Source organism: Rhagoletis zephyria, unplaced genomic scaffold (genome assembly GCF_001687245.7).
Source record: "Rhagoletis zephyria isolate East Lansing unplaced genomic scaffold, Rhagoletis_zephyria_1.1 Rzeph_scaffold_00806, whole genome shotgun sequence".
Classification (NCBI taxonomy): domain Eukaryota; kingdom Metazoa; phylum Arthropoda; class Insecta; order Diptera; family Tephritidae; genus Rhagoletis; species Rhagoletis zephyria.
This window is the reverse complement of record NW_016157890.1, coordinates 66,786-90,173: the sequence shown is the minus strand read 5'-3', so window position 1 is coordinate 90,173 and position 23,388 is coordinate 66,786. Positions and strand designations below refer to the sequence as shown.

Here is a 23,388-nt window from a genome sequence, read left to right as displayed (position 1 = left end):
TTGGTATTGGTGTGACTTTTGAATTGATTTTTTCGCTCTATTTTAAACTGATTTGAAATTTTAAAAATTGCCTGCACATCAGCATCAAAATACCTTTCTAATGATATATAACTGTTTATACCTTAGAAGTATAGTTTAGCCGTAAAAGGGGTGTAAAGGAAACATGATTGCCTATTTATATATAGATGATGATAAGATGCATACATATATAATATAATAATAATACATATGTACATACTTATATAGTACATATAAAAAAATAATAAAAAATAATTTAATATACCACATTTTTATAAATGTACTAAAAAGTTGAAAATAATTTTTCCTAGACCCATAAAATTAAATAGTCTTGATATGTTTTGATTTTAAAGATTAAGCCATTTACATTATAAACAATTTATGATATTTAAAATTAAAAGCGTAGGATGTGTGCAATAGACATGAAATTATATGACATTGCGATACATATTTCATTTAACGGATGACTATTTTAAGAGGTGCTAACTCTCCTCTATGTACATTGTTTAGAAATTAAGCCTTTTAAAAATCATTTCGATTGATACTCATCTTTTATTTAGTGATTCATTAAACTTATTAAACAATTTGAATTTTTGAACCCTCTTCAAACACATCATAAATATTCTTAATTTTTAAGCTAAAAATATCTTGAGATACTTTCGTTTGGCACCTATATTTTATTATTACATACAAATGGCATTGAATTCGACTTTTCAAATAGATGGCAACCCTGCTCAATATGTTTTCCAACTACAACCCTCCTAAACCGCTTTCGCCCGCCCCTATATTGTAATACATATTTCAAGTGCCTTATTCCCTTGCGTCCGATGTGGCTGAGCCTTTTCAAAACCATTTCGATTGATGAGAGTCATTTTGTTAAAATTAATTCAACTTATTCAATAATTCAAATTTAATTTAATTTTTCAACAAGCGACAACCCTTTTCAAAAAGATGAAACCTTATTGTACGTCTAGAGTCCAAGTTCTTTAATATGACAACTCATTTTTGAAAATCGAACGAACGGTGCAGCGCTGTGAGACAAAATATCCTAACTCCTATTTATTGTGTCGGAACTCTGTAACTTAATACTCAACATACGATTGCAAAATTTGCACTTAAATCTGGATAAACAAGAGAGTTAGTTGCTTTAAACGTGGTAAAATTACGGTTATATGGTTCGAATTTATAGAGCACTGTAGACTTATAGGCTCACAATTTTATTTCATTTAAATCTATATGTTGGTGTTGGTAGATTTTTCCGACTGGGTGGTAAGATCATTTAAATCCTTACATGTTTTAATTAATTTTATTTTATTTATTTTTTAATACAAACTCCTCAAAATGATAAAATGTCAAGTTCGCTTCATAAGTCTATAGTTTCTATTTATCCCGGCCAAGTTTGTGCCCAAAGTCTTTTAAACACGAGTTTACGCCAAGGCATATATAATGAACAAGTGGATAGCAGCAGCACTCTCCTTTTAGTGGAAAAAAATTATGTGCAAGAATTCGTATCGTTCTAAGACTTCTTTTTACGAAAACTTACAAGCGCCTGGTTTTTGCAATAGTGACTTTGTAGGTGGTATTACTATACAGCAGTAACGGGAGACTAATTTTTGAAGCTTGAAAGATAAAAGTCAACCTATCCACGATGCGTCTGAACCAACATATATATACTATATATTTTTTCAGTTTTCTTTGATTTTTTTTTGTGAAAATCGCGCATCTCAAAAAAAAATTCAATGAAGCCATTTTAATTGATGATGACGATAAGTACATATGTACATACATATATTTGTAAGTATGTACTTACGTGAATAAGCACTAACACTTCCGTCATATAACGATTTGTAATTAGTTCTTATTACGAATTGTTACCACTAAAACATAACTCAATGACACTTCAAAATCGGAAACAAATACTAACTATGTACCGACTTCAAGAAAACAAAACGACACTCATGGGATTAACCTTGACGGTATTAATTGAACAATAACACTTCAAATGTTGTTTCCGATTACCATTTTGTCATACCAAAATATTTAGTACAAAGAAGGATTTCACAGCTACAAAGTGGGCAATATGAAATTTTGAAACTTTGTCTTATTTCTTATTCATACATATGTATGTACTTCTAACATATTTTGGTTCATTTACTCTTTGCTGGTGTTATGTAAGATACACAGATGACCTATGTATATTTTCAATATGTTTGTATTGATTTATAAAAATATTTATGATTAATCATAATTTTTTATCATTTTCTATTTCTATTGTGCCAATTATAGCTTGCGTTTCATACTGCTAGTCTCTGCGACGTGCCTATTGGGCAGCGCGTATTCTGCTGCGAACAGCGACGTCACCGCCTCAGCAACTACGGCAAAACCGCAAGGCTTTGCTGCACGCTCCATTGATGCGACCGATGAGGAGGATGAATTTGAATCGCAAGCGCAAACACATTTGGCTTATCGGCAGCAACAACAACCACAGCAATTACAACAACGTCAATTATATGACTATAGTCAGTCGGAGGAGGATCAGGAGGAAGCACCACGGCAAATCTATCAAAGTCGTAATGTAAAACAGCAGAGTAATTACTTGAAACAGAATAAGAAACCGACGACGAGTGAGGAGGAAAGTGAAGAAGAAGTGGAAGAGGAACCAGACAGATTGTCACTACTGTTGGCCAAGTCTTCGTTTAATTGCAATTCGAAAAATTCGGGGTGAGTGAAAATTTTTTTTGAATAATTTTTTAAATTTTATCTCAATCATTTTCGTTTTTTTTTTTTATTTGTTTGTATTTAGATTAATTACTGTTTTTATTTTTTTAAATGCAGTTTTCTGTTATTTTAATTTACTTTATTTTATTTTATTTTATTTTGTTTTATATTTTTTTTCTTTCACTTTATTTTATTTTATTTATTTTTTTTTTGTTTTATTTTATTTTATATTTAATGTTATTTTATTTTATTATTTTTTGTACATTCATTTTTATATTCCTTTTTTTACTTTTGATTAGTTTTAATTTTATTTTCATTATTTTTTTTTTCATTTTGCTTTTTTTAAATTTTTCTTAGCTTATTTGGTTTGGGTTCCGAATATTGTAGGTTAGTGTGAGGCTGGCGCAAAAAAATTAAAGTCTCACGAAAATAGATGAAAAACGTCGGACGTTAGCGGCAGGTAAACCGGTGTTCATACTGCGGTTAGAGAAAGGAGAATTCTGTTGAGGGTTATGACTTTTATAAGGCTTCCCTGAGGAGCTCTGTTGTCGGTAAAGAATTTTGTGTATTTTTTCAAGTCACGTTGGAAAAATAGAAGGTGCCACGCACCCTAAATTTTTTATGCCAGCTTCAAACTAACCTACAATAAAATTATAGTTTAAAAAACTAAAACCTCCCTATTATAATTGCCATTCGTACTGTCATCAGGTATGTAACTTGAGAATAGAAATCGCATCTTTTAGGCGCATCAATATTACATAGTTACATCCCGAATTAATAAAAGGAAGGTAAAATGCGGTACACTTCTCGTTTAATTTATTTTACTTAACTTTACTTTACTTTTTTAATTCAATTTTAAGTTTCTTCATCGCCTTTTTATAAAGTATGTGATCTAAATTTTAATTATTTTCCTTTAATTTTGTATACAAATTTCTAAAACTTCAGCTACTACGCCGATGAGTCACTGAATTGCGAAGTTTTCCATTATTGCCAAGATAATCAACGTCATTCTTGGATCTGTCCTGAGGGTTTTACTTTCCATCAAATACATCTAATCTGCATGCCGCCATCGCACGATAACATCTGTCAGCAATCGTCGAAATATCATATTGTTAACGATTACCTCTACAAGCCAATCAATCTTCATGAACACCAAAGCAAGCCAAATGTGACCCTACGCTACTCGGAGCGTTACTATCCCGAAAACTATTATGACAATGAGCGTTATGATGATGAAGAGGAAGCGCCACGCCAACGCGTAAATCATCAAAGGCAACCGGTGAGTATTAAACAAAGTCGTATGAATTTTCGGCACATACAAACATACTTAACCTAATTTATGTTATAATTTTTTTTTTTTAGGTTCAAGTTGGCTTCCAACAACAGCAGCAGCCACAACAACAACAACAACAACCCATCTATCAGCAGCAACGTCAGCAGGTACAACAGGTACGTCACCAGCCCATACAACAACAACAACAGCAGCAAACAACCGTTTATCGTAAACCTGCCACCACAACCACGACTCAACCACAGCCTCAAGCACAACTCATACAACCTATTCAACAACATCCGATTCAACAGCGACCCATCGGGCAAACTATTGCACCACTGGTTACACCAAGTCCTTACAGATTTTTCACTGCCGCATCACCACTGCAACACGCTGTGCCACAACCGCAAGTCTATCGTACTCCCGAGGAGATTAACATATCACTGCTGCAACGACGCCCACAACTTTTCGTTGCCACTTCAACGCCGCGTTACTATGAGGATGATTACCTGTACGAGCGACGAAAGTAAAATAAAAAACAAAATAAAATTAATTAAAAATCCGACCTCGACACTTGTATCCTACTTTCACTATCCTCTAGCCGTACTGTAATGCTCCCACGCTCATCTCGTCCGACAAGTGCATTGTGAATTGAATTCAAAATGCAAAACGAAGTTTTCGAATTATATGTAGCTTTAAGCATTAAATCTAACGAATTATTAACAGTTTTTTATTTTTATTTTATTTCTATTGATTTTACTGTTATAAAAACTACATATTACGAATTTAAAAGTAGTCCCAAAACTCGTATTATATGTGTGTACCTTAATATGAACAATTATTTGTCCAAAATGTTAGAAAGAGATTACTGATGTAATTTTTAATAATTTTTAAAAACTTAAATAAAAATACAAAAAAAAAATATATGTATTTTCAGCATTTGGGCCCTAATCACGGCATCTCTGAACGAATGGTCACTCGTTTTGAATCAAATGAAGAAATACGATTTAAATTGAAAAATCAAAGTCGATCATGAACGCCGTGATTCGTTGCCTGTTTAGCATTTTACATCAAAGTCATTCAACTTAGCTTCTTCCTCTTATTTGGCACCACAGCCAATTGGCTCTTTTCTTTGGGAGGTTTTGCCCGTTTTTCATCCAGATCCTTCTGCATTTGATCCTTTCCGTGCATTACATGTGCACCCTTGCTTTCGTTGTCTGCGCATGGGTACTGAGTCGAAGTATATTTTCCCCAAAGCGTCGTCAGCCATGCATTCGACTTACCCTCGCTAGCGCAATCGCTGAATAATTGTACAAATTAAAAAGCTCATACAGTTCGTCATTCCATCTACTCCTATACCCGTCGTCCACGCGAGTAGGGCCGTAGATCTTTCGTAGAATAGTTCTCCCAAAAGACTCCAAAGGTTTTCCATCAGTGTTCGACATCGTCCACGTTTTTGCGCCATATAGAAGAACGGGCATGACGAGGGACTTGTAGACCATAAGTTTTCGATTGCATGACGAGCCCAAAGTAGCACTTGTTGGCAAGAGTTATTCCTCGCTTGATGTCCTGGTTTTCGTTATTGGTGGTGTTCATGCTGGATCCCACGTAGGCAGATAGCTGCCAACAGTGGCGTGTGTCCCGAAACGCATGGACTCTTTACATATATGCTTCCGGGGGGTACTTTGTCTTATTTTCATTTATCGCTAGACCAAACTCTTTGGCTTCTTTGTTTCAGACCGACGATGTCGATATCATCTGCACACGCCAGCAACCTCGTGCTTTTCTATACATGTAGCGGCTGCGATTCAGATCGGCAGCTCTAATTACGCTTTCCAGCAGCAGATTGAAAAAGTCGCACGAGAGTGAATCGCCTCGTTTGGTCTCAATTTGGACGGAGCTGAAAGTTATGCTCAACGTCACTTTACGTAGATGTATTAGTTTTGCGGGGTCAACAAACCGATTATGTGTGTCGATTTGCTTATCTAGAGTCTGCTCTAGGATTTGACGTGCTATGAATATCTAGTCAAGGTCTGAAGCCACGCTGATAAAGTCTAATCACTCCTCGACACTGTTTAATGTCTACATGGCAAAACTCCCTCCACCGCGAGCTGGAATCAACTTGGTAAGCAACGCTGATGATCGTACAATAATGATGATGGGGCCAAACATCGGCAGCCTTTGCGATAAAATAACAGACTATCTCACCTATCTTTCGAACTTCTTCACTGCAAGGAGCATCAAAATCTCCGTCCTACAATGCACTGCCATACTCTTCACAACCTGGACCAAGGAGATCAGGCTTGAACTAGACGTCTTCGTCAATGATGCCAAAATATCGACAGCCAATCACGCCAAATTCTGGGAGTGACTATCGATAGCCTTTTCTCCTTCTCCGTGCACGCCTCATCCACTTGCAGCAAACTGCGGGCCAGAAACATAGTTCTCTAGTCGCTAGCCGGCAGCACCTGAGCAGCAGACAAAGAGACCCTGCTCGCAACCGAACGCAACTCTATGTAGGGCTACAGGTTGACATCTTATATCGACCGAGCATCACCTCCATGATGAAAACCAGGTCCTGGAGGTGAAAGCGCACAACACCATGCTGTCGAAGCAATACCTCGTGGGATGTTGCCGACGAAACCAGCCCTGCTTCGAAACGAGCCACTACCACCACACCTGCACGACTTGAAGCCAGTTATCGAGGCGTACACAGACCATCCGTCCGCTACAGCAAGATAGAGAGCGGCGCTACCCAGCAATGCGGTGAGAATGAGCCTCAACACGCGCAAAAACAATATCGTCCTACATGATCGACACCCGCCCATAAATATAAAGGAAGCGAAACTACCGAGAGAGACCAGATCATGGAGCTTCAAATTTCAAGAGAGACCCCCGTTGCCCTAGCCCAATTACGGTCTGGATACCGTAGCCGCATCAATAGCTACCTGCCCAGACTCGACCACTACGTCATCAATTGGTTCCGGCATTTTGAGACTCCCAGCACGACACCAACTACCTCTTCACATGCCAGCTCAATCCCACTCAACTAACACCCGTTTTCTTTTCGTCGACCTTGTTGAAACTACCAATTTCTTGGACCTACCGTTAGTCGAGCCTGACGAAAATGATTGATGGATGAACCGTAAAAGGCGGGGCTTAGTAGTGTCTCGCATGTGGGCAAGGTCCTCACAACACCCAACATCTCTTCAGATGCACCTCCAACTCACGACACGCTCTGGATTGCGCCCATCGATACCGCTGAAGATGGTGACTCATAACAGAACATGGGGGATTGAGCACTGCTGCTATAACAACTACAACAAATGAACCAAATAAATTTTTTTAACTGCAGTTAATCCGGATCAACGCAGCCTTCTATTTAAGCTTTAAAAGTCGCATAAATCCTTCTCTCCATTCGTCGGCCATCATTTTTAACCGACTTCCAAAAAAGGAGGAGGTTATCAGTTCGTCGGAATATTTTTTTTTTTTTTATGTATGTTACCGCATAACTTTGCGCCACGTCTACCGATTTCAATAATTCTTTTTGCAACGGAAAGGTAGTGTCTCAGAGGTGGTCCCATACTAATTTGGTTTAGATCCGATCATTGGATCATGAAATATATAGATATATATATTTTTTTTTAAGTCGGTTTTTTTTTTGCTAAAAATTAATTGTTTTTTGACGTTTGCAAGCATTTTAAAATCATATCATGATACAAAAATTTTAATATTTTTATCCTTACTCATATAAAATAAAAAAAAATTGTTGTTTGAAGTTGAAAATGAGAAAGTATGTGTGAGTTTGAGTTTTGAATTTTAAAATTATATTGCCGGCAAACGTCAGACTTCTTCTCAATGGTCTTACCTTGTAATCTTTTTATAATGCACCCACCCTAGTAGTAGTCAATTTGTATTGAACTACGTAATTCGGGTAGCGTGGAAAAGACGTATTACTCCCTGTCGAGTATATAATTCATCATTGGTGCCACCCTGTAAAACTTGTTGCTACTCGCCCCTATTGGAAAATTAGGCCCTCGCCTTCTACTTCCGGTAGTGCAGTTTTTTGACAGTTTTCTTTTATCCTATTTCGCGTATGTCGTGTGGCGTGTGTGTCTTTTTAGAAATTTGCCAATTTAGCATGTCTTTTATTTATTGTTAATAAAAAGCATATAATTTGCAATGGTAACGCAAGAATTTCAGGCTGTAGTGTTGGCAGCTGGACGCGGTACACGCCTGCCAGAAGTGCTGGCCGACTCGCCGAAATGCCTTGTGCCTATTGGTCCCTATCCGCTGCTATGGTATCCTTTAAATATGTTGCAACAGCATAACTTTCAAGGTAATAGTTATGAATTTAGTTGAAATTTGTTTATTTACTTTCCGTAAACTCGCAGATGTGATTATTGTGGTATTAGAAAATGAGCGCTCTGAAATACAACAGGCCTTGGAACGTACATCTCTGAAAATTAAGATTGACTTCGTGCCGATTGATAGCGATAGCGATTTTGGCACAGCTGATAGTTTGCGACTCATACATGATAAGTAAATAGTAAAATTATTTAGCTTCTGATTTGATTTACGTTTATGTATGTATATTTTCCAGAATTAAGTCGGACTTTTTGGTATTGTCTTGCGATATAGTTTCGAATGTTAGTTTATATCCGTTGATCAATAAATTTCGCCAACACGATGCTGCACTCGCCGCACTACTTTTCAAAAGTGGTTTCGAATCGGATGTAGAATTGCCTGGTCCGAAGACAAAGCACAAACCGGAACGTGATCTAATTGGTATTCATCCGGAATCTAATCGTTTGCTTTTCCTTGCATCGACAAGCGATTTCGAAGAAGTAATGAGTATAAATGCTCACCTCCTGCGCAAGAATGGAAAAATGACGATTTTCTCACGATTAATAGATTCTCACATTTATGTTATGAAGAAGTGGATAATAGACTTTCTGCTTAAGGTAAAACCAATAAGTTTGAGTTTTTTTAATAAACATACGTGTATTAATTCCCCATGCAGAAAGAAAACTTATCTACCCTCAAAGGAGAATTTCTGCCTTATCTGATCAAAAAGCAAATGTCCAAGAAATCAGGTACATCAGCCGCTGCACCAGATATACACTCGGAAGTGGGTATCAGCATAAAACCCGAAAATGATATTTTTCATGTAAGCACGTTTCTATATTCTTTATACGCGGATTTACGTTTTTACTCATGTATACATAATTATTTATATTCAAAAAATTTAGTATGCATCAAACACACAACTTGAGCAACGCATACAGACAGCCACATTGTTTAACGATTCTCGCATCAAAGAGCCCTACAATGGCGACGTGATACGTTGTTATGCAGTTATAGCGCCAAAGGAGAGTATTGGCGTACGTGTAAATACTACTTTAAGTTTTTTCGCGATTAACCGTAAGGTAAATAATGTTCAAAGAGTCTATTACATGTTTACTCATCGTATACTTTTCGTAGATTTCCAATATTTGGCCAAAATTTTTCAACGAACAAGACCACGCACTCGTTTCAGCGAACGCAGTTATGAATTCGACACAGACGAAAGAAATCGCTGTAGGTGACAGTGCTAAACTGTCCGAAAAAACTTCGCTTAACTTTAGTGTTTTTGGTGCCAATTGCACCATTAATCCGAAAAATATTATAAACAAATCTATTATAATGACTAGCGCTATTATCGAAGAAGGGTGAGGATAACATCGGTTAGTTGTGTGTATTTACATATAACGATAAAATTATTTCTTTCAATTTAGCTGTAACATTGAAAATTGTATTGTGGGCAGTAGAGCTGTGGTTAAGCGTGGATCTGTGCTGAAAAACTGTTTGATCGGGCCAAGTTTCGCTGTGGAGGAAGGTACGAAAAAAGAAAATCAACATTTAACAAACGCTGATGGTTTTATGGAGATTGATATACAATAAAAATAATTAAACAATAAAAATTAATTACGTGTATACTTTCTTGTGGTTAAACGAAAGTTGCATTTTTTTAATAAAAGTAATTACAGCCCATTTCTTTTTTATTATTGCCAAATTATTAGAACAATAAGATCTGAGATCTTTTATAGTTACGGTTCCAAACATATTTCTAAAAGTTGTAATTAAAATCTTTGGAGTTGTGGTGATAAGTTTGAAGAATTTTTTTAATTTTTGTATAGATAATGAGCTAGGTATACTTTTATAAAAAAAAAAAAAATTATAAAAAACAGAATAAAAAAGAGTCAAAACTGGTCGAATCGTTGAAGTCGCGGGCTGTATGTAATAATAATAATTGATTGGCGCTTACACATGAGTCAAGGTTTGGCCAAGCTTCTCCGATCTGTGGCATGCGCCTTGACAAAGAGGAGGGACGGACCTTCAGTCCTTCAGTGTTACTCCGACTCCCAACGGCGATTGTATTTTAATGAGAAGCTGTTTTTCATGGCGAAAATACACTCGGAGGTTTGCCATTGCTTGCCGAAGGGCGACCGCTGTTAAGAAAAAACCTTTTTTCTATTTTTTTTGCGCGTATGTATCTTTTAAACCAAAGTGGAGTTCATGATATCGAGTGCGACATGTGGCAATGGGATTTTTCTTTCTGTTTTGGTTTGATTCTTCAACTTCTCCCTCATTTTTCCTAATTTTTCGTTGTTTATTTACTTCGCAGCTGATCGTCAATTTCCATATTTATTTTTTGCAGAGAAATTTCGGTCAAGTGCTTTGGCAGATTTTCAAACCCAAGTTTTCAAATAGGGGAAATGCTGTTGTTACGTCGGCTGCAGCCTGCACTGCGTACCACGAATATTCGCTTGTATGCCAAGAAATCAGTAAAACAAAATAAAATGAGTAGCATTTTGTCAGGAGCAGGTAATGACAAACAAGTGCATCAGGAAACCTTGCGCTATATATACCCTTTCCCGCGAATAAATATTCGTACCGATATTTATTTGCGTGTTAAATCTGCCGATGTAGTCGAATATCCGGACGCAAATGTGCTTATCGCAGAGTTACATGGTGGTCATGCCAGGAATTGTCCGGTGACGATGCAAGTGGATGTCAGTGAAGATGAACGTTTAGTAAATATTGTGGTAAAGAAGTTAGGGGACACTTCAGATTTTTATTGTAACCTGGAGGTTCCTATTCGATCCGATCTCAATGTTGAGGCCAGCGATAGTGTAAAAGTGCAGAATATCTTCAGCTCGGAGGTAACGGTGCGAGCTCAAAAAAACATAGAAACCAAGGAAATTCGAGCCGATAATGTGACATTAGATAGCGCTGCTGGAAATATCACATGCAAAGGTATGCTCTTAGGAAAAATAACTAAAGTGGAAACCAAACAATTAGGGGTAGGTACATAGATACATAATATGAATGAACTTGATGTAAATAAATATGTATTCCCATTTTCTGATTCAAACATTTATTTCCCAGAATATTTCGTTCGACAAGTTGCAGGGTGATCAGTTAAATTGTAAGACAGATGCGGGCAGTATATCCACGAGCTCTTGCTACGTGGAAGAGTCGAAATTTGAAACCAATTCCGGCTCCCTACAGCTAAGAAATGTTCACAAAAAAACGGAAGTTGACGTGCATAAGGGAGGAGAACTGATTATGAGTGAGTAAACAGTTGGTCCTATTAGCAAAATTTTTTTTAAATGCATGTTATTCTACCAGCTGGAGTACATGGTAATCTTACGGTGCGAGCGAATGGTGGAAAATTAACTCTGCAACTTTCCGAATTGACAGGGGAGAATGTTGTTAAAGCAAAAGAAATAGAACACGCCGTTATAAATATTTCTGATCGCATTGAAGAACATTCTAACATTGAGGTAACATCCCGCGCCGTGATATTAGATGATACACTATCGCATCTGCAAGATGGCATCGGCAACAACAATACTTTATTTCGTAATTCGAAAACTGCAGATGCTCAAAGTATTTTAATTGTAAGCAGTAGTGGCGCAGTTAAACTTGGAAAATTGTCCTGGATGGAATCTTTGCGAGAACAACTAAATACATCCGCAAACAAGTGAATAACTTGTAATCGGAAATGCTTATGAACTCTCCATTACAGCGTTGCGTCTTGACAAACATATTAGTATGTGTGTATATTAATAGCTTGCAATCCGCTTACATATATGGATACATTTCAGGCACTAAAAAATCGAAGTTTCCAATTAAAAAATGTTTAAATTTTAATTTTTGTGTATGTTTTCTAGACTAATCTGTATTTTGCTGTAGCATAATCGTGTAGGTTGATCATTGTCTTCAATGCTGAGCGCACTCTGTAGATTCTTCAGATTGTCATCATTATTCTCTTTCAAAAATTCTTGTAACTGCACTTCAGTTGCAGCATTGACCATACGCACAATGAGGTCGAGTATGGTTAAATAGCTCGTTTCAAAATTAAAATCATCTTCTTTAATTGTATTATCTTCAAAATCATTTGCAGTTGTTGTTTTTCTTGCAATACGTTCATTTTCTTCTCTTAGGAGATTCCAGATCCTTATAGCATACATCAGACAAATCTCATCAAAAGGATCTCCTAGTGACTGCGTATATATTCAAAAAAAGTAGCAAATTTACTAAATATATTTATACCTTTACAACAAGATAAAATTACCTCAAAAACATCATTGATACTATCTAATAGGTCTTGTTCTCGATTACTTAAATGCGGTACATATTTGGGGTTGCAAAGAGGTTCAAGAATGCAGCCAAGGCAATCCAATAAAGACTCGATATACGGTTTGTAGCTGTTCCGTGACAGATCATCATACTGTGTCAAGATGCCATGAATGTTTAAGAATATTTGCATTAAATTATGAGTGCTTTGTGTAGGAAGTATAGTGCTTTCATCATCATCCTCGTCATTATCCTGTAACTCTGTTGTATCTTTTCTAGGCAACAATGCTAGAAATGCCTCTGTTGTGGCTTTTATAAGATTTTGTTCGACAAAAAGTTGTTCAAACGTGGGCAATGGATCCAAACGGTCAAGATCATCGCCCTCATTCGTTGGGGGCTTTTGCGGATTAGGTTCCACTAAAGCAAATTTTGCCAGTATTGCGTTCAGTGTTTCAATTGTCTGGCGTAACAATTGCTCATTTATAGAGTTGTTTAATATAAAGGTAATATTTTTAACGAAATCTGGACAAGTACAAATGCGTTGATACCACTGGAGAGCTGCTGCACGATCTGCATGTATAAGTACAACAGAAAGAAGACGTGTGAGCTGCAAAAGCGTCAGCGAGTCGGAGCAACTTGTTAATCCGAGGAGTATTTGAACTAGATTGTTATTCTCAACAAGTGCTTCTCGTGCTTCTTTAAAATTGCACATGTTACCCAAAATTCCCACCAGAATTTCTACTAAACGCTTGTCCTCCGTTGCATTGATGCAATGGGCGAAGAGCTCCAGCACATTATGTTCTAAAAGCAAGAGTACAACATCTTCTTCAATCGTCATGTCCCAAACTGAGCATAAATCGTTTTCAAAGCATTCATTTTCGGCGAGTTCTTTTTCTACCTTGGTAAGTTTTAGTAATGTTGAAAGAACAAAACGTTCACTGTATAATGTATTGCCTATAGCATCACCTCGAATGCGAGTCAAATCCTCATCAACGTGCTCACTTCCATCGGGATGAACCGAAGGATTACAAGAACCTACGTGGATTTGGGCTTCGCAGTCTTCCGATTTATTTGCTTTATTAACGCCGGCTCTAATTTTTTCCGATGGCTCAGCCGGATTTTCCGATGTGCCCTGATTTTCCATCGAGGATCGTTTCTAATTTTTCTTTCTACATATATAAACAAAAATAACATAAAGGCAAAAAAAAACTTTAAGCCACTAATAAAGATTTTTATTTGGGTTACCCTGTGTGATAAAAGGCAACAGGTTTGTTTCTTGACAATTAATTAAAGTCATAAACCATGTAAAACTCGGTAAGTTTACGAGCATATATGTAATACTCCTATATTGGCAGTAAGAGCTAGTACTGTACGAAAACACTACAGTACAGATATATCAATAAACACGTACGAAAGAAAAGGAACACATACGTTTATAAATAAACATGTACACAACACATACACAAAAACAGCTCTCAAGTACACAATACATTGACAAAAACAGTACTAGACTGTCTCGCTTTGATTTCGGAATGCTTACACATTGAGAAGTTAGCTTACTGCCAATATAGAAGTATTACATATATGTTTACGAGGCTCTAATGGGAACGCGCCCTTTGCGAAAAGGTGTAGTTAGGTTACTGTTTGACAGATCAATCAGGATTTTGTCAAGCAATTTTTGTTTCTTAGTATTTTCCATATCATCCCGCCATCTTGTCTCTATCACTCTTAGGTAAAATACAATTCAAAATGGCGAAAATTAGCAAAAAAAAATTAAGTCAATACAGTTAGTGGATGAAGTTCATTCATTTTTTTCGATTATTTTTTTTTTTAATTTATTCTCATTATTTCATCATACATTTTAGTATAACAATTTTGGCCCCTCAGATTTATATCTGGCCAAGGACTGTCACTCCAGCAACACTCCCCAAAAAGTCTTTGGGGAATTTGTATGCTGCTACAACAACAACAACATGAGGTCGTTTGCGCATCAAATTTACCTCGTGATTTTAGGAGGGGCTCGTAAATAGTACTAAATTCAAATTTTGATAGTTCTTTTACGAGGTTGGCGAGGCTAATATGAGTTTAAGGGAAGACCCTATTGTGTTTATGCGGCCAATTTTAACTTAAATTCATGGAATGATTTTGTGAATTGGCCTACGTATAAACATATGGGCAATTCACGAGGTGTCGTATTTGTCGTGTTTGTCGTGAAGTCATGATATTTCATGACAGTTGTAAAAATGTTGTTATTGTTTTGTGAAGAAAAATAACACATGACGATACAACTCTGCAACCTATGTTTATTCGGTGTTATGTGAGGTTAAGTGCTGAGATATAATAAATAATCGTAATAGGTGTTCACAACCGTCGTGTTTTAACACAACTTTTGTTAGGAAAATATAACTTCACAACACCTTGTGAATTGCCCAATAGTGTATGTCCCGTGACCCAACTGATGTTAACACCTCATTAGTATAAATATTAAGATTTTTGAATTGCAATCGATAGTTCATCGAACAGTAACGTCCATTTTTAACGTTTTTTCGTTAGCCACGCAGTAATAAAATTATTTTTCAATTTAATAAAATAATTTTACAATTTTTACCAAAGACGTTCTTTCTACGTTATTTGCCCTAAGTAAAGTTCTCTGCTTGTGATCCAAGGAGAATTTATAAATCCGCCTTGCTGTGCGTCCCTGCTTTAAAAACTATTCGTTTTGACACCCTGTTTTCCATGCCATATTCAATTCACACATTTAGCAACTGAACTATAAATTTGACCTCAATAAAAAAAAGTATTTGCAAAAATTTCGTGTTTTGTTATAAATGCTGGTGAAATGTCTGTTGTAATTGAAACAACGATAGGTGATATTACCGTCGATCTTTTTGTGGACGAGCGTCCGATTGCTTGCTTAAACTTCATTAAGCTTTGCAAAATTAAGTACTATAATTTTAATTTATTCCACACCATCGAACGAGGTTTCATTGCGCAGACCGGAGATCCTACTGGTGCGGGAAACGGCGGTAGCTCTATTTGGGGCCAGCTCGATGGAACTGAAAAACGATTTTTTGAAACTGAAACAATGCCAAAGATTTATCATGAATCTGCTGGACTACTATCACTTGTGTCTGCGGGAAAAAATTTAGTTGGATCGCAATTTTTCTTTACATTAGCGCCAAATTTATCTTCACTGGATGGCACACATTGCGTTATTGGCGAAGTAGTTGAAGGTAAGCAGTAATTAAAAAAAAAAAAAAATTCAATGCATTCATTAATTTCACTTGCAGGTCACGAAATATTAAGGAAATTGAATGAGACTATTGTCGATGAGAACTTTCGTCCATATCAAGACATACGTATAACCCATACCGTCATATTAGAGGATCCTTACCCAGATCCACGTAATTTAAAGTTACCAAGTCGTTCGCCATCGCCAAATCCGCAACGATTTCAAAATGGTCGTATTGCAGCAGATGAAGATATTGACGATACGGATGGAAAAACAGCCGAAGAGTTACAGGAAATGCTTTCAGAGCGGGAAGCAAAAGCTCGTGCCACCATCCTTGAGATTGTTGGAGACTTACCCGACGCAGAAATGGCACCACCTGAAAATGTACTCTTTGTTTGTAAATTGAATCCAGTAACAACAGACGATGATTTAGAAATCATATTTAGCCGTTTCGGTAAGGTAAAAAGTTGTGAAGTTATTCGTGATAGAAAAACCGGCGACTCTTTGCAGTATGCATTTGTTGAATTTGAGGATCAGAAATCGTGTGAAGCGGCTTATTTTAAGATGGACAACGTGCTCATTGACGATCGTCGAATCCACGTAGACTTTTCTCAGTCAGTTGCGAAAGTAAAATGGCGAGGAAAGGGTCGTGGAGTTGAAGGCTCCTTAAAAAATAGGGACTTTGATAATTTACGGGAACCGAGCTGGAAACAGGAAAGGGACAATCGAAAGCGAAACGGCGATGACCGCGATAACACTAAACGAATGAGCTCGACTGAACGCCGATTAGCACGAGAAGAGCGCCATCGGGAACAACACGATCGGGAACGCAAAGAAAAGCATAAATATGAACGGGATCATCATTCGAGTTATCACAGTCAGCATCGTAGGCAAGAACGACGTGTTGATGGAAATACCGCACGTCAACGCAGACGTTCACGTGAGCATTATCGGCAGTCACGTAGTCGTAGTGGAGAGCGAGCGAGAAAATATTCTCCTGACAGCCAACGACGCGATAAGCACTCTAAATCTACAGACAGAAGGCGAAATAACCCAGAGGAAACAAAGCAGCGACATTATGTTCATCACATTAGTAGCGAAAAACAAGTGGATAAGAAACGACTACCCGTAAGAAGTGACGACAGATCCAAGAAACCCAAATCCAAATCGAAATGCAGTAAAAGAGTAAGCACATCCACAAGTGATGACACCGATAGTTCTAGTAGCGAGTCTGAGACGGAATCGTCTAGCACAGACACCAGTACTACCAGCAGCGATGGATCTAGTGATGCTTCCAATAAGAGAAGACGCCACGGACGTAAACATAAAGTTTCAAAAAAGAAAAGCTCTAAAAGAAAGTCACATAAAAGAAGAAACAGACATAAGAAATAAAGGAATTTACTTAAGAATAATCTATCTTTAAATATTATATTTAATAACATATGTATGTATGTAAGTTTATTTAGCACAAATATTACTTGGGATTGGTTGCTTTAACGCTCGAAGAATTTTCTCCCCCGCAGCAACCACCGGCAGGCCGTCCCTTGCGGTTGCGTGGAGTCAATTGTTCCATTGTTGCGTCTGGATTAAAAAGAACATTGTCCAAACGCGTGGTTTCTTCGGTGATGCGCAGCTCTAAAAGAGAATAAATACCACTTTGAAATTCGAATTGATCTACATAATAAATATGCCGACTTACGGTAAACGCCTTCCTTTTCCTGCACTGCTTGTACAACGTTTGTGCGCAATTCTTTGTTAACGTCATTCGCTAGTTTTATCATCTGAATTTTATAGTAAGTTGAGTACCCTATATGTTAATGAAGTAAACTATATATTTGCCTAACCTTTTTTATTTCCTCGTCATTTGATTCATTGCGATTTTTTCTAAAATGTTCGTTTATTTCTTTGCGACCAGCTTCTAACGTTTGTTTATCTCCTTGGAAGACGAATTGCCTGGTCCGATGCAAATTTTTGAACGCCCTTAGCGCCTAATGACAGCGCAAATTTTTAATGAAAAAACAAGCTTCCCTAAAATACCTCCTCTTACCTCACGTCGTAATTGTGCCATTTTAATTATTTAACTTAACTTTTTGATTTGTGTAATCAATTTAATTTAGTGCTGCTTCTAAAATATTTGTCAATTCCTTGTCATAATAAAACAGCTGATTGTACAGAATGTCAGATATGCACACGTTTTATGAAAGATTTCATTGTCTGCAATTATTTATCTTAAATTAATATTTTTTCCAAAATAACTATATTTTCTAAGATATTTAGCAACTAGATTATATGTATAACAAAACCTATTTGAATCAAAATTAATTAAAACATTAAAAAATGCAATTTTAAACCTTCTAAACATATCGACTAATCATCCGATTTTGCACTTTCCTACTTTCGAGTCTCGAATCACAGCTGTCGGCCCGCATTTTTTTTGACTGAATTCAATTGCTTCACGCCGTGGTCATTAGAAAAGGTAGTTGATATAAAAAAAACCGGAAATATTGGTTTTGGTGTCTGCAGGTAGATTTGGACGAACCGAAAGCTTTAATCAAGCTTTAATCACGCTCAACTTATATTCAAGACGACGCTAGCTGAAAAATAATTCTGGCTGCACTTGCACATATAAGTGGATAAGTATGTCTGCGCTAGCATTTGTACTTAATTATTATTCAACAATCATCACAAAAAAGATTAATAAACATATGTTTAATTATGCATATCTGTAGGTAAGTGCCGGGTCTTGAGAGTTATTAACGTTAACTGCAGCAGAGCGAAGTTGACTAAGAAATTTGTAATTTCATTGCTTTTAAAATGAGCAAATACAACACAAAGTATTTGGAAGACAAGTTAACCGACAAACTGGGAGCACAGTACGTAAAGGCAATCGACGAATCGGACGGTTGTGGTGGTAAATTTAGTGTTACAATTGTTTCAGAGGCATTCCGTGGTAAGACATTGCTGCAGAAACATCGCTTAGTTAACAGTGCACTTGCGGAGGAGCTAAAGGAGATACACGCATTCTCACAAAAGTCGTACACACCCGAAGAGTGGGAAAAGGTGCAGCAGACAATGCAATAAAAGCACCATATGCAACACAGTAAATATATATTTCTGCTAGCTTATAGCATCATTCAGTCAGTCAACAGCAACAGACGAAATTAGTAAACCGGAACGGCAACAATAGCGTACCTACTCGACAGAAAACGAAACGGAGTCAATTTAAACACGAACTATATAGTGCAGAAAGTGAAAGTATAGCTACTCCATAATTGTAAATGCGTAATAAACTGCGCAGGCGCTCAGTGCTTAAACCATTTACATTTTTAAACTGCAGGAAATAAAATACATAATCATCTAAAATATAAATGAAACAAGATTCAAATTGAAAGTACGATAATAGGCGAACTGCAAGCCAAAAGTCAAGTTGCCTTATTTGCATACAAATACGACTGCAATATTACTTAACACAAATCCAATTCATTCTTTGTGTTTGTGTGAGTAAACCAGTTGTCGGCTTACGAACGCTGCTACAGATCGACTTATTTACACAAAGGTGTTCTTATTTCTGTAGCTATTGAATAAATAACGAGTAAAAACTTAAGATTTCCAACTCACGTAAATTTAAAATGAAAAAATTTCAAGTTAATGCACCCGGCAAAGTTATTCTCCATGGTGAACATGCCGTTGTCTACAGAAAACCTGCTTTAGCCGCCGCCGTGGGACTAACAACGAAATTGCAGTACCGCCCTCAACCGGATAATGGTGTTGCAGTGTTCAATTTAGATAGTTTGAATTGCACATTTGAAATTCAATTACAACAGTTCAATGATTTTGTTAACGATTTTCGTGTCAAGTATCCTGGTAGCAAAGTGGATTATACTGCAAAATTATTAGAGGAGGTGCGAGACGTTGTCACAAAGCAAGTGGAGGGAGCTCTTAGCAATTCTAACAAGCAACAAGCTCAAAAGGCTTTTTTGTCCATATATTATCTATTGACAGGTGCAGTTCTTTCGGCTCCGAATGCAGAACTCACTCTACAATCCGGGTTTCAAGTGAATATCGACACAGAGATGAATATTGGATCTGGCCTAGGCAGCTCAGCCTCGTTTGGCGCAGTATTATCGGCAGCATTTTTACTTTTAACTGGCCATTTTGATGAGCAAACATACCTCAAAGTGGAAAACCAAGCTCTTATATCTCAGTGGGCCTTTGAAGCTGAGCGCATTATGCATGGTACTCCATCTGGCGTTGATAACACTGTGGTGACCTACGGAGGAATGCTGCGTTTCGTCAAAGGACAAGGCTTTCAATCTATTAATATACAGCGGCCGCTCAACATAATGCTGGTAGATAGTCGCATAAGCCGTAGTACTGCGGATATTGTTGCTAAAGTACGACACCTTTGGGAGACCTTTCCAAAGGTCGTGGACTCCATTTGGGATGCTTGTGAAGAAATTGTGACGAATGCCATACCACTTTATGAAAACTTTGGCAACGCGAAAGACGACAGCGAAAAGTTCGAGAAACTCGAAAGGTTGTTCCAAATCAACAATGATCTTCTTAAAGCTATCGGTGTTACACACCCCAAATTGGAGCAGATATTTGCGATTGCCTTCAAGCGTGGTTTCTTCAGCAAAATAACAGGAGCTGGGGCAGGAGGCTTTGCTATTGTGCTTCTGCCAGAAAATTTTGAAAGTAATCAGGTATATTGGAAATTGAAAGAAGAACTGGAGTCAGCTGGATTTGGTGTGCAGTCTACCACTGCCGGTGGTGATGGCTTACGGATTAAGGCGCTGGAAGACTAATTTTCCACATATTTCTATGGTTAATAAACATGTGTACTAACATACAATACATTTATAATTTTATGATCTAAGTAAATATTAATTTTGTTTGCTTTTTCACATCGAAGGAATATATATGCACCTTAATATGTATGTATGTACATAAGTAATATTAAATTTTATACGCTGTGCTTTGTAATTAATAAAACACAACAATAAATCTGTTTTTGTATCATTTCATAATATATTATAATTCGAAAACTCAGTAAATCAACGTTGGCTAGTGTCTCTAGATCTGTAGGGAATGCCGCGACTTTTCATTTCGCGCAGCGTTGCTTGTGGGAGGTTGCCCGATACCGAGATGGCGTAGATGCCTCGCGTGAAACGTCCTGTAGAAGAGTTCAGACAGAATTTCATATTTTGAAACGCGATTAAAACATTTATTTTTAATTTAGAAAGCAAATGAATGTATGCAATACACGAAAATGCTATCACTGAATCCGAATAGTCTCGAACGTAGCATATACTTTGAATACAAACTCAAGTTTCTTCCTACCTGATTGTTATTGTTGTTTTTTTTTTTTATCAAGTGTTGTTTTCGGGTATGCAGTCCAATGCTAAGAAAAATACCTTTTTTATTTTTTTTGCCGACTTCTTCAGGTCTCAAAATTGCATTTTTCTGTGTCTAGCTTCGGTTGTGATTAATTTAAACAAATAAACATAAACATTAACAACTGAAAGCTGTAGATACAAATTTACTTATTCACACATAAGAGGCAGGAAACGGTCGAAACGTGGGCAAAAAAATAAAAAAGGCATTTTTCTAAGCATTGGACTGCATACCCGAAAACAACATTTGAATACAAGCGTTCGCAGCATTCCGGACTCAGTGATGGCATTTTCGAAGATTTCACGAAAATTCGGACTACGATGGAATCTGTCATAGCCTCCAATAATTACATTGAAACTAGCTTGAGTCAATACGAATGTATTGGTATATTTTACTGCAAGATTTAGATAGTTATGACTTTAACTTAGAATAATTACCATAACATGGTATCCAGATATCTAAACTTACCTATACGTTGCCATTTGGCTACCCAAGAATCTTCAGGACTCATCAGGGCAATAATACCATCGAAATTGTTACTTGTGTGGTCATATACATTATCCTTGTTGTTCTTCATTCGCAGAAACTCGTCACAATTGTCGCATCCATCACATTCGAATTGATCAAATGTCTTATATTACAAAAAATTAAAGTTATTATTTTAGTTTTACTTTGCCGTAATGAAGACATACCTTAACAAGTGAACACACTAAACAAGCACGGAGTCCTCGTAAATCTTTTGGTATTGTATCGAAAGACATCCTGAAACCGTATTAAATGTTATTGTATGGAGGAGTGAAAAATATTAAACTATTTGAGAAGTTTTCTTGTTTCTTTCCACGGAAAACCGTATTATAAACAAATAAACAAACGTGCATTTGACAAGCAAATCATACTACTTTGCATTTTATACACCAGATGAGGTGAAGTTTTTAACACAGGGTGGCTGATGTAACGCAATAATTGTTGGCGCCAATGGCTTTGTTTCTTTTCTTTTCTAGCAGATAATTATCAGGAAAAAGAAGAACGGGAAATTGAGAGAATTACGCTCACAGAGAGCGAAATAACGAAGTAGTAAAGAAACGCAAAACTGGCAGAAACTAGCAAGTAAACCGCTGATCGATGTATTTGACTATTGAAAATATTTGTGGCGAATTTTTGTTTATCGATTTTGGTAAAAATTTACTCTAAAAGCACCACAAACAATTATTTTGTTAATGTGAATTATATTAAGCATCATGCCATCAGCTGTTTTTCTTACTAGCAAATAGTTGCTAGTAAAAATTTATACAGTAAAAATCCGATAAAACTTGCAAGTTCAGCTGTCATTTTTGCTCTCTCAATTTCCACTCTTTTGCTAGTTTCTGGCAAGTTTTTGTGTACGAAAACGACATGAGAAAAAAACAGGAAATTAGTACTGGATAGTGCGTACGCGAACATTTTGTTAGGTGGTGAAATTCACAGTAGTAAAGCTCGTCGGCGATTTCAAGCATCCGTTGTTGGTTACCCCAGCAACCGAGGCAATCGGAGATCGTCGTGTCACACGTACTTGTTGTCGGCTCGTGTTGATGGAAAATCAAAAATTTTTGATTTTCCATCAACGCGACCGCTTGACAGCGGTCTGTTTGATAGTGGCGCAAAGCGTTGACAAGCATTAAGGCTCTGTTATAGGCTGTTTTTGCTTACGCGTAAAATCACATTTAGCGCATTTAGCTCTAAATGCTACTCTAAATGTACATTTATCCATACAAAATTCGTCACCTAAATGCAACTAAATGCATCTCCATTTTTGCATTAAGAATCTAAATGCTAAAAGCAACCCTGTGATCTTCCAAAATTTCCACGATTCGAACATGGTTTAAAGAGAAAAAGTGGCAACATTGCTTTTTCGAGTATACAGTTGCTAGCTGCGTTTCAGTGATCGCCGATCGAGATTTCTTTTATTTTGCATTACATATTTGGATAAAGAAAAGTTAAGCAAATTCAACATCGATTTGATGCTGATAGAAATCTGGATCAATTTGTGATCAACTCAGTTTGGTTTGTTTCCTAATTAAGTGAGGAAATTTTAATTGACAGCACCGACAAATGAATATATACACAAACAAATGTTCGGTTATGGTTA

At 36.9% G+C, this 23,388-nt stretch overlaps 9 protein-coding genes across 10 annotated transcripts in view; 6 read left to right on the top strand and 3 right to left on the bottom strand.

Moving 5' to 3' along the window:
* The window catches only part of LOC108361635 (bromodomain-containing protein DDB_G0280777), a 38,775-nt gene extending 33,907 nt beyond the window's left edge, over positions 1 to 4,868 (top strand). The window contains exons 2-4 of the mRNA XM_017614293.1: positions 2,305 to 2,739; positions 3,682 to 4,015; positions 4,099 to 4,868. Coding sequence (XP_017469782.1) covers positions 2,305 to 2,739; positions 3,682 to 4,015; positions 4,099 to 4,539 — 1,210 coding nt within the window. The 3' untranslated portion in view covers positions 4,540 to 4,868. The remainder of the gene's footprint in view (positions 1 to 2,304; positions 2,740 to 3,681; positions 4,016 to 4,098) is intronic.
* Positions 4,869 to 8,084: 3,216 nt separating this feature from the next.
* Positions 8,085 to 10,042, top strand: eIF2Bgamma (eukaryotic translation initiation factor 2B subunit gamma). The gene is made up of 7 exons (XM_017614285.1): positions 8,085 to 8,348; positions 8,404 to 8,551; positions 8,613 to 8,973; positions 9,033 to 9,179; positions 9,262 to 9,438; positions 9,494 to 9,720; positions 9,787 to 10,042. Exons 1-7 carry the CDS (start codon positions 8,192 to 8,194, stop codon positions 9,950 to 9,952), a joined length of 1,383 nt encoding a protein of 460 aa, XP_017469774.1. The 5' UTR covers positions 8,085 to 8,191; the 3' UTR covers positions 9,953 to 10,042.
* Positions 10,043 to 10,653: 611 nt separating this feature from the next.
* Positions 10,654 to 12,208, top strand: LOC108361631 (uncharacterized). Its single transcript, XM_017614286.1, has 3 exons — positions 10,654 to 11,355; positions 11,441 to 11,624; positions 11,684 to 12,208. The coding sequence occupies exons 1-3, from the start codon at positions 10,768 to 10,770 to the stop codon at positions 12,040 to 12,042; spliced, it is 1,131 nt and encodes a 376-aa protein (XP_017469775.1). The 5' UTR covers positions 10,654 to 10,767; the 3' UTR covers positions 12,043 to 12,208.
* On the bottom strand, positions 12,187 to 13,871 carry LOC108361629 (uncharacterized). The gene is made up of 2 exons (XM_017614284.1): positions 12,633 to 13,871; positions 12,187 to 12,561 (listed from the first exon to the last, which is right to left on the bottom strand). The coding sequence occupies exons 1-2, from the start codon at positions 13,776 to 13,778 to the stop codon at positions 12,205 to 12,207; spliced, it is 1,503 nt and encodes a 500-aa protein (XP_017469773.1). The 5' UTR covers positions 13,779 to 13,871; the 3' UTR covers positions 12,187 to 12,204.
* Positions 13,872 to 15,373: 1,502 nt separating this feature from the next.
* LOC108361624 (peptidyl-prolyl cis-trans isomerase-like 4) lies at positions 15,374 to 17,278 on the top strand. The gene is made up of 2 exons (XM_017614277.1): positions 15,374 to 15,867; positions 15,925 to 17,278. The coding sequence occupies exons 1-2, from the start codon at positions 15,474 to 15,476 to the stop codon at positions 17,256 to 17,258; spliced, it is 1,728 nt and encodes a 575-aa protein (XP_017469766.1). The 5' UTR covers positions 15,374 to 15,473; the 3' UTR covers positions 17,259 to 17,278.
* A 2-nt stretch (positions 17,279 to 17,280) lies between these two features.
* Positions 17,281 to 18,287, bottom strand: LOC108361626 (complex III assembly factor LYRM7). 2 transcript variants are annotated; one of them, XM_017614280.1, is made up of 5 exons: positions 18,262 to 18,287; positions 17,914 to 18,094; positions 17,711 to 17,854; positions 17,566 to 17,647; positions 17,281 to 17,501 (listed from the first exon to the last, which is right to left on the bottom strand). In XM_017614280.1, exons 2-5 carry the CDS (start codon positions 17,932 to 17,934, stop codon positions 17,341 to 17,343), a joined length of 408 nt encoding a protein of 135 aa, XP_017469769.1. In that variant the 5' UTR covers positions 17,935 to 18,094; positions 18,262 to 18,287; the 3' UTR covers positions 17,281 to 17,340. The 2 variants fall into 2 exon arrangements, with proteins under 2 accessions (XP_017469769.1, XP_017469768.1); XM_017614279.1 differs by having other exon boundaries at positions 17,914 to 18,080; positions 18,218 to 18,275.
* Positions 18,288 to 18,294: 7 nt separating this feature from the next.
* Positions 18,295 to 19,212, top strand: LOC108361628 (protein BOLA2). Its single transcript, XM_017614283.1, has 2 exons — positions 18,295 to 18,503; positions 18,596 to 19,212. The coding sequence occupies exon 2, from the start codon at positions 18,681 to 18,683 to the stop codon at positions 18,945 to 18,947; it is 267 nt and encodes an 88-aa protein (XP_017469772.1). The 5' UTR covers positions 18,295 to 18,503; positions 18,596 to 18,680; the 3' UTR covers positions 18,948 to 19,212.
* Positions 18,948 to 20,750, top strand: Mvk (Mevalonate kinase). The gene has a single exon (XM_017614278.1). The coding sequence runs from the start codon at positions 19,496 to 19,498 to the stop codon at positions 20,672 to 20,674; it is 1,179 nt and encodes a 392-aa protein (XP_017469767.1). The 5' UTR covers positions 18,948 to 19,495; the 3' UTR covers positions 20,675 to 20,750.
* An 11-nt stretch (positions 20,751 to 20,761) lies between these two features.
* Positions 20,762 to 22,160, bottom strand: spt4 (Transcription elongation factor subunit spt4). The gene is made up of 3 exons (XM_017614282.1): positions 21,956 to 22,160; positions 21,732 to 21,894; positions 20,762 to 21,042 (listed from the first exon to the last, which is right to left on the bottom strand). The coding sequence occupies exons 1-3, from the start codon at positions 22,022 to 22,024 to the stop codon at positions 20,924 to 20,926; spliced, it is 351 nt and encodes a 116-aa protein (XP_017469771.1). The 5' UTR covers positions 22,025 to 22,160; the 3' UTR covers positions 20,762 to 20,923.
* Positions 22,161 to 23,388: the final 1,228 nt, after the last annotated feature.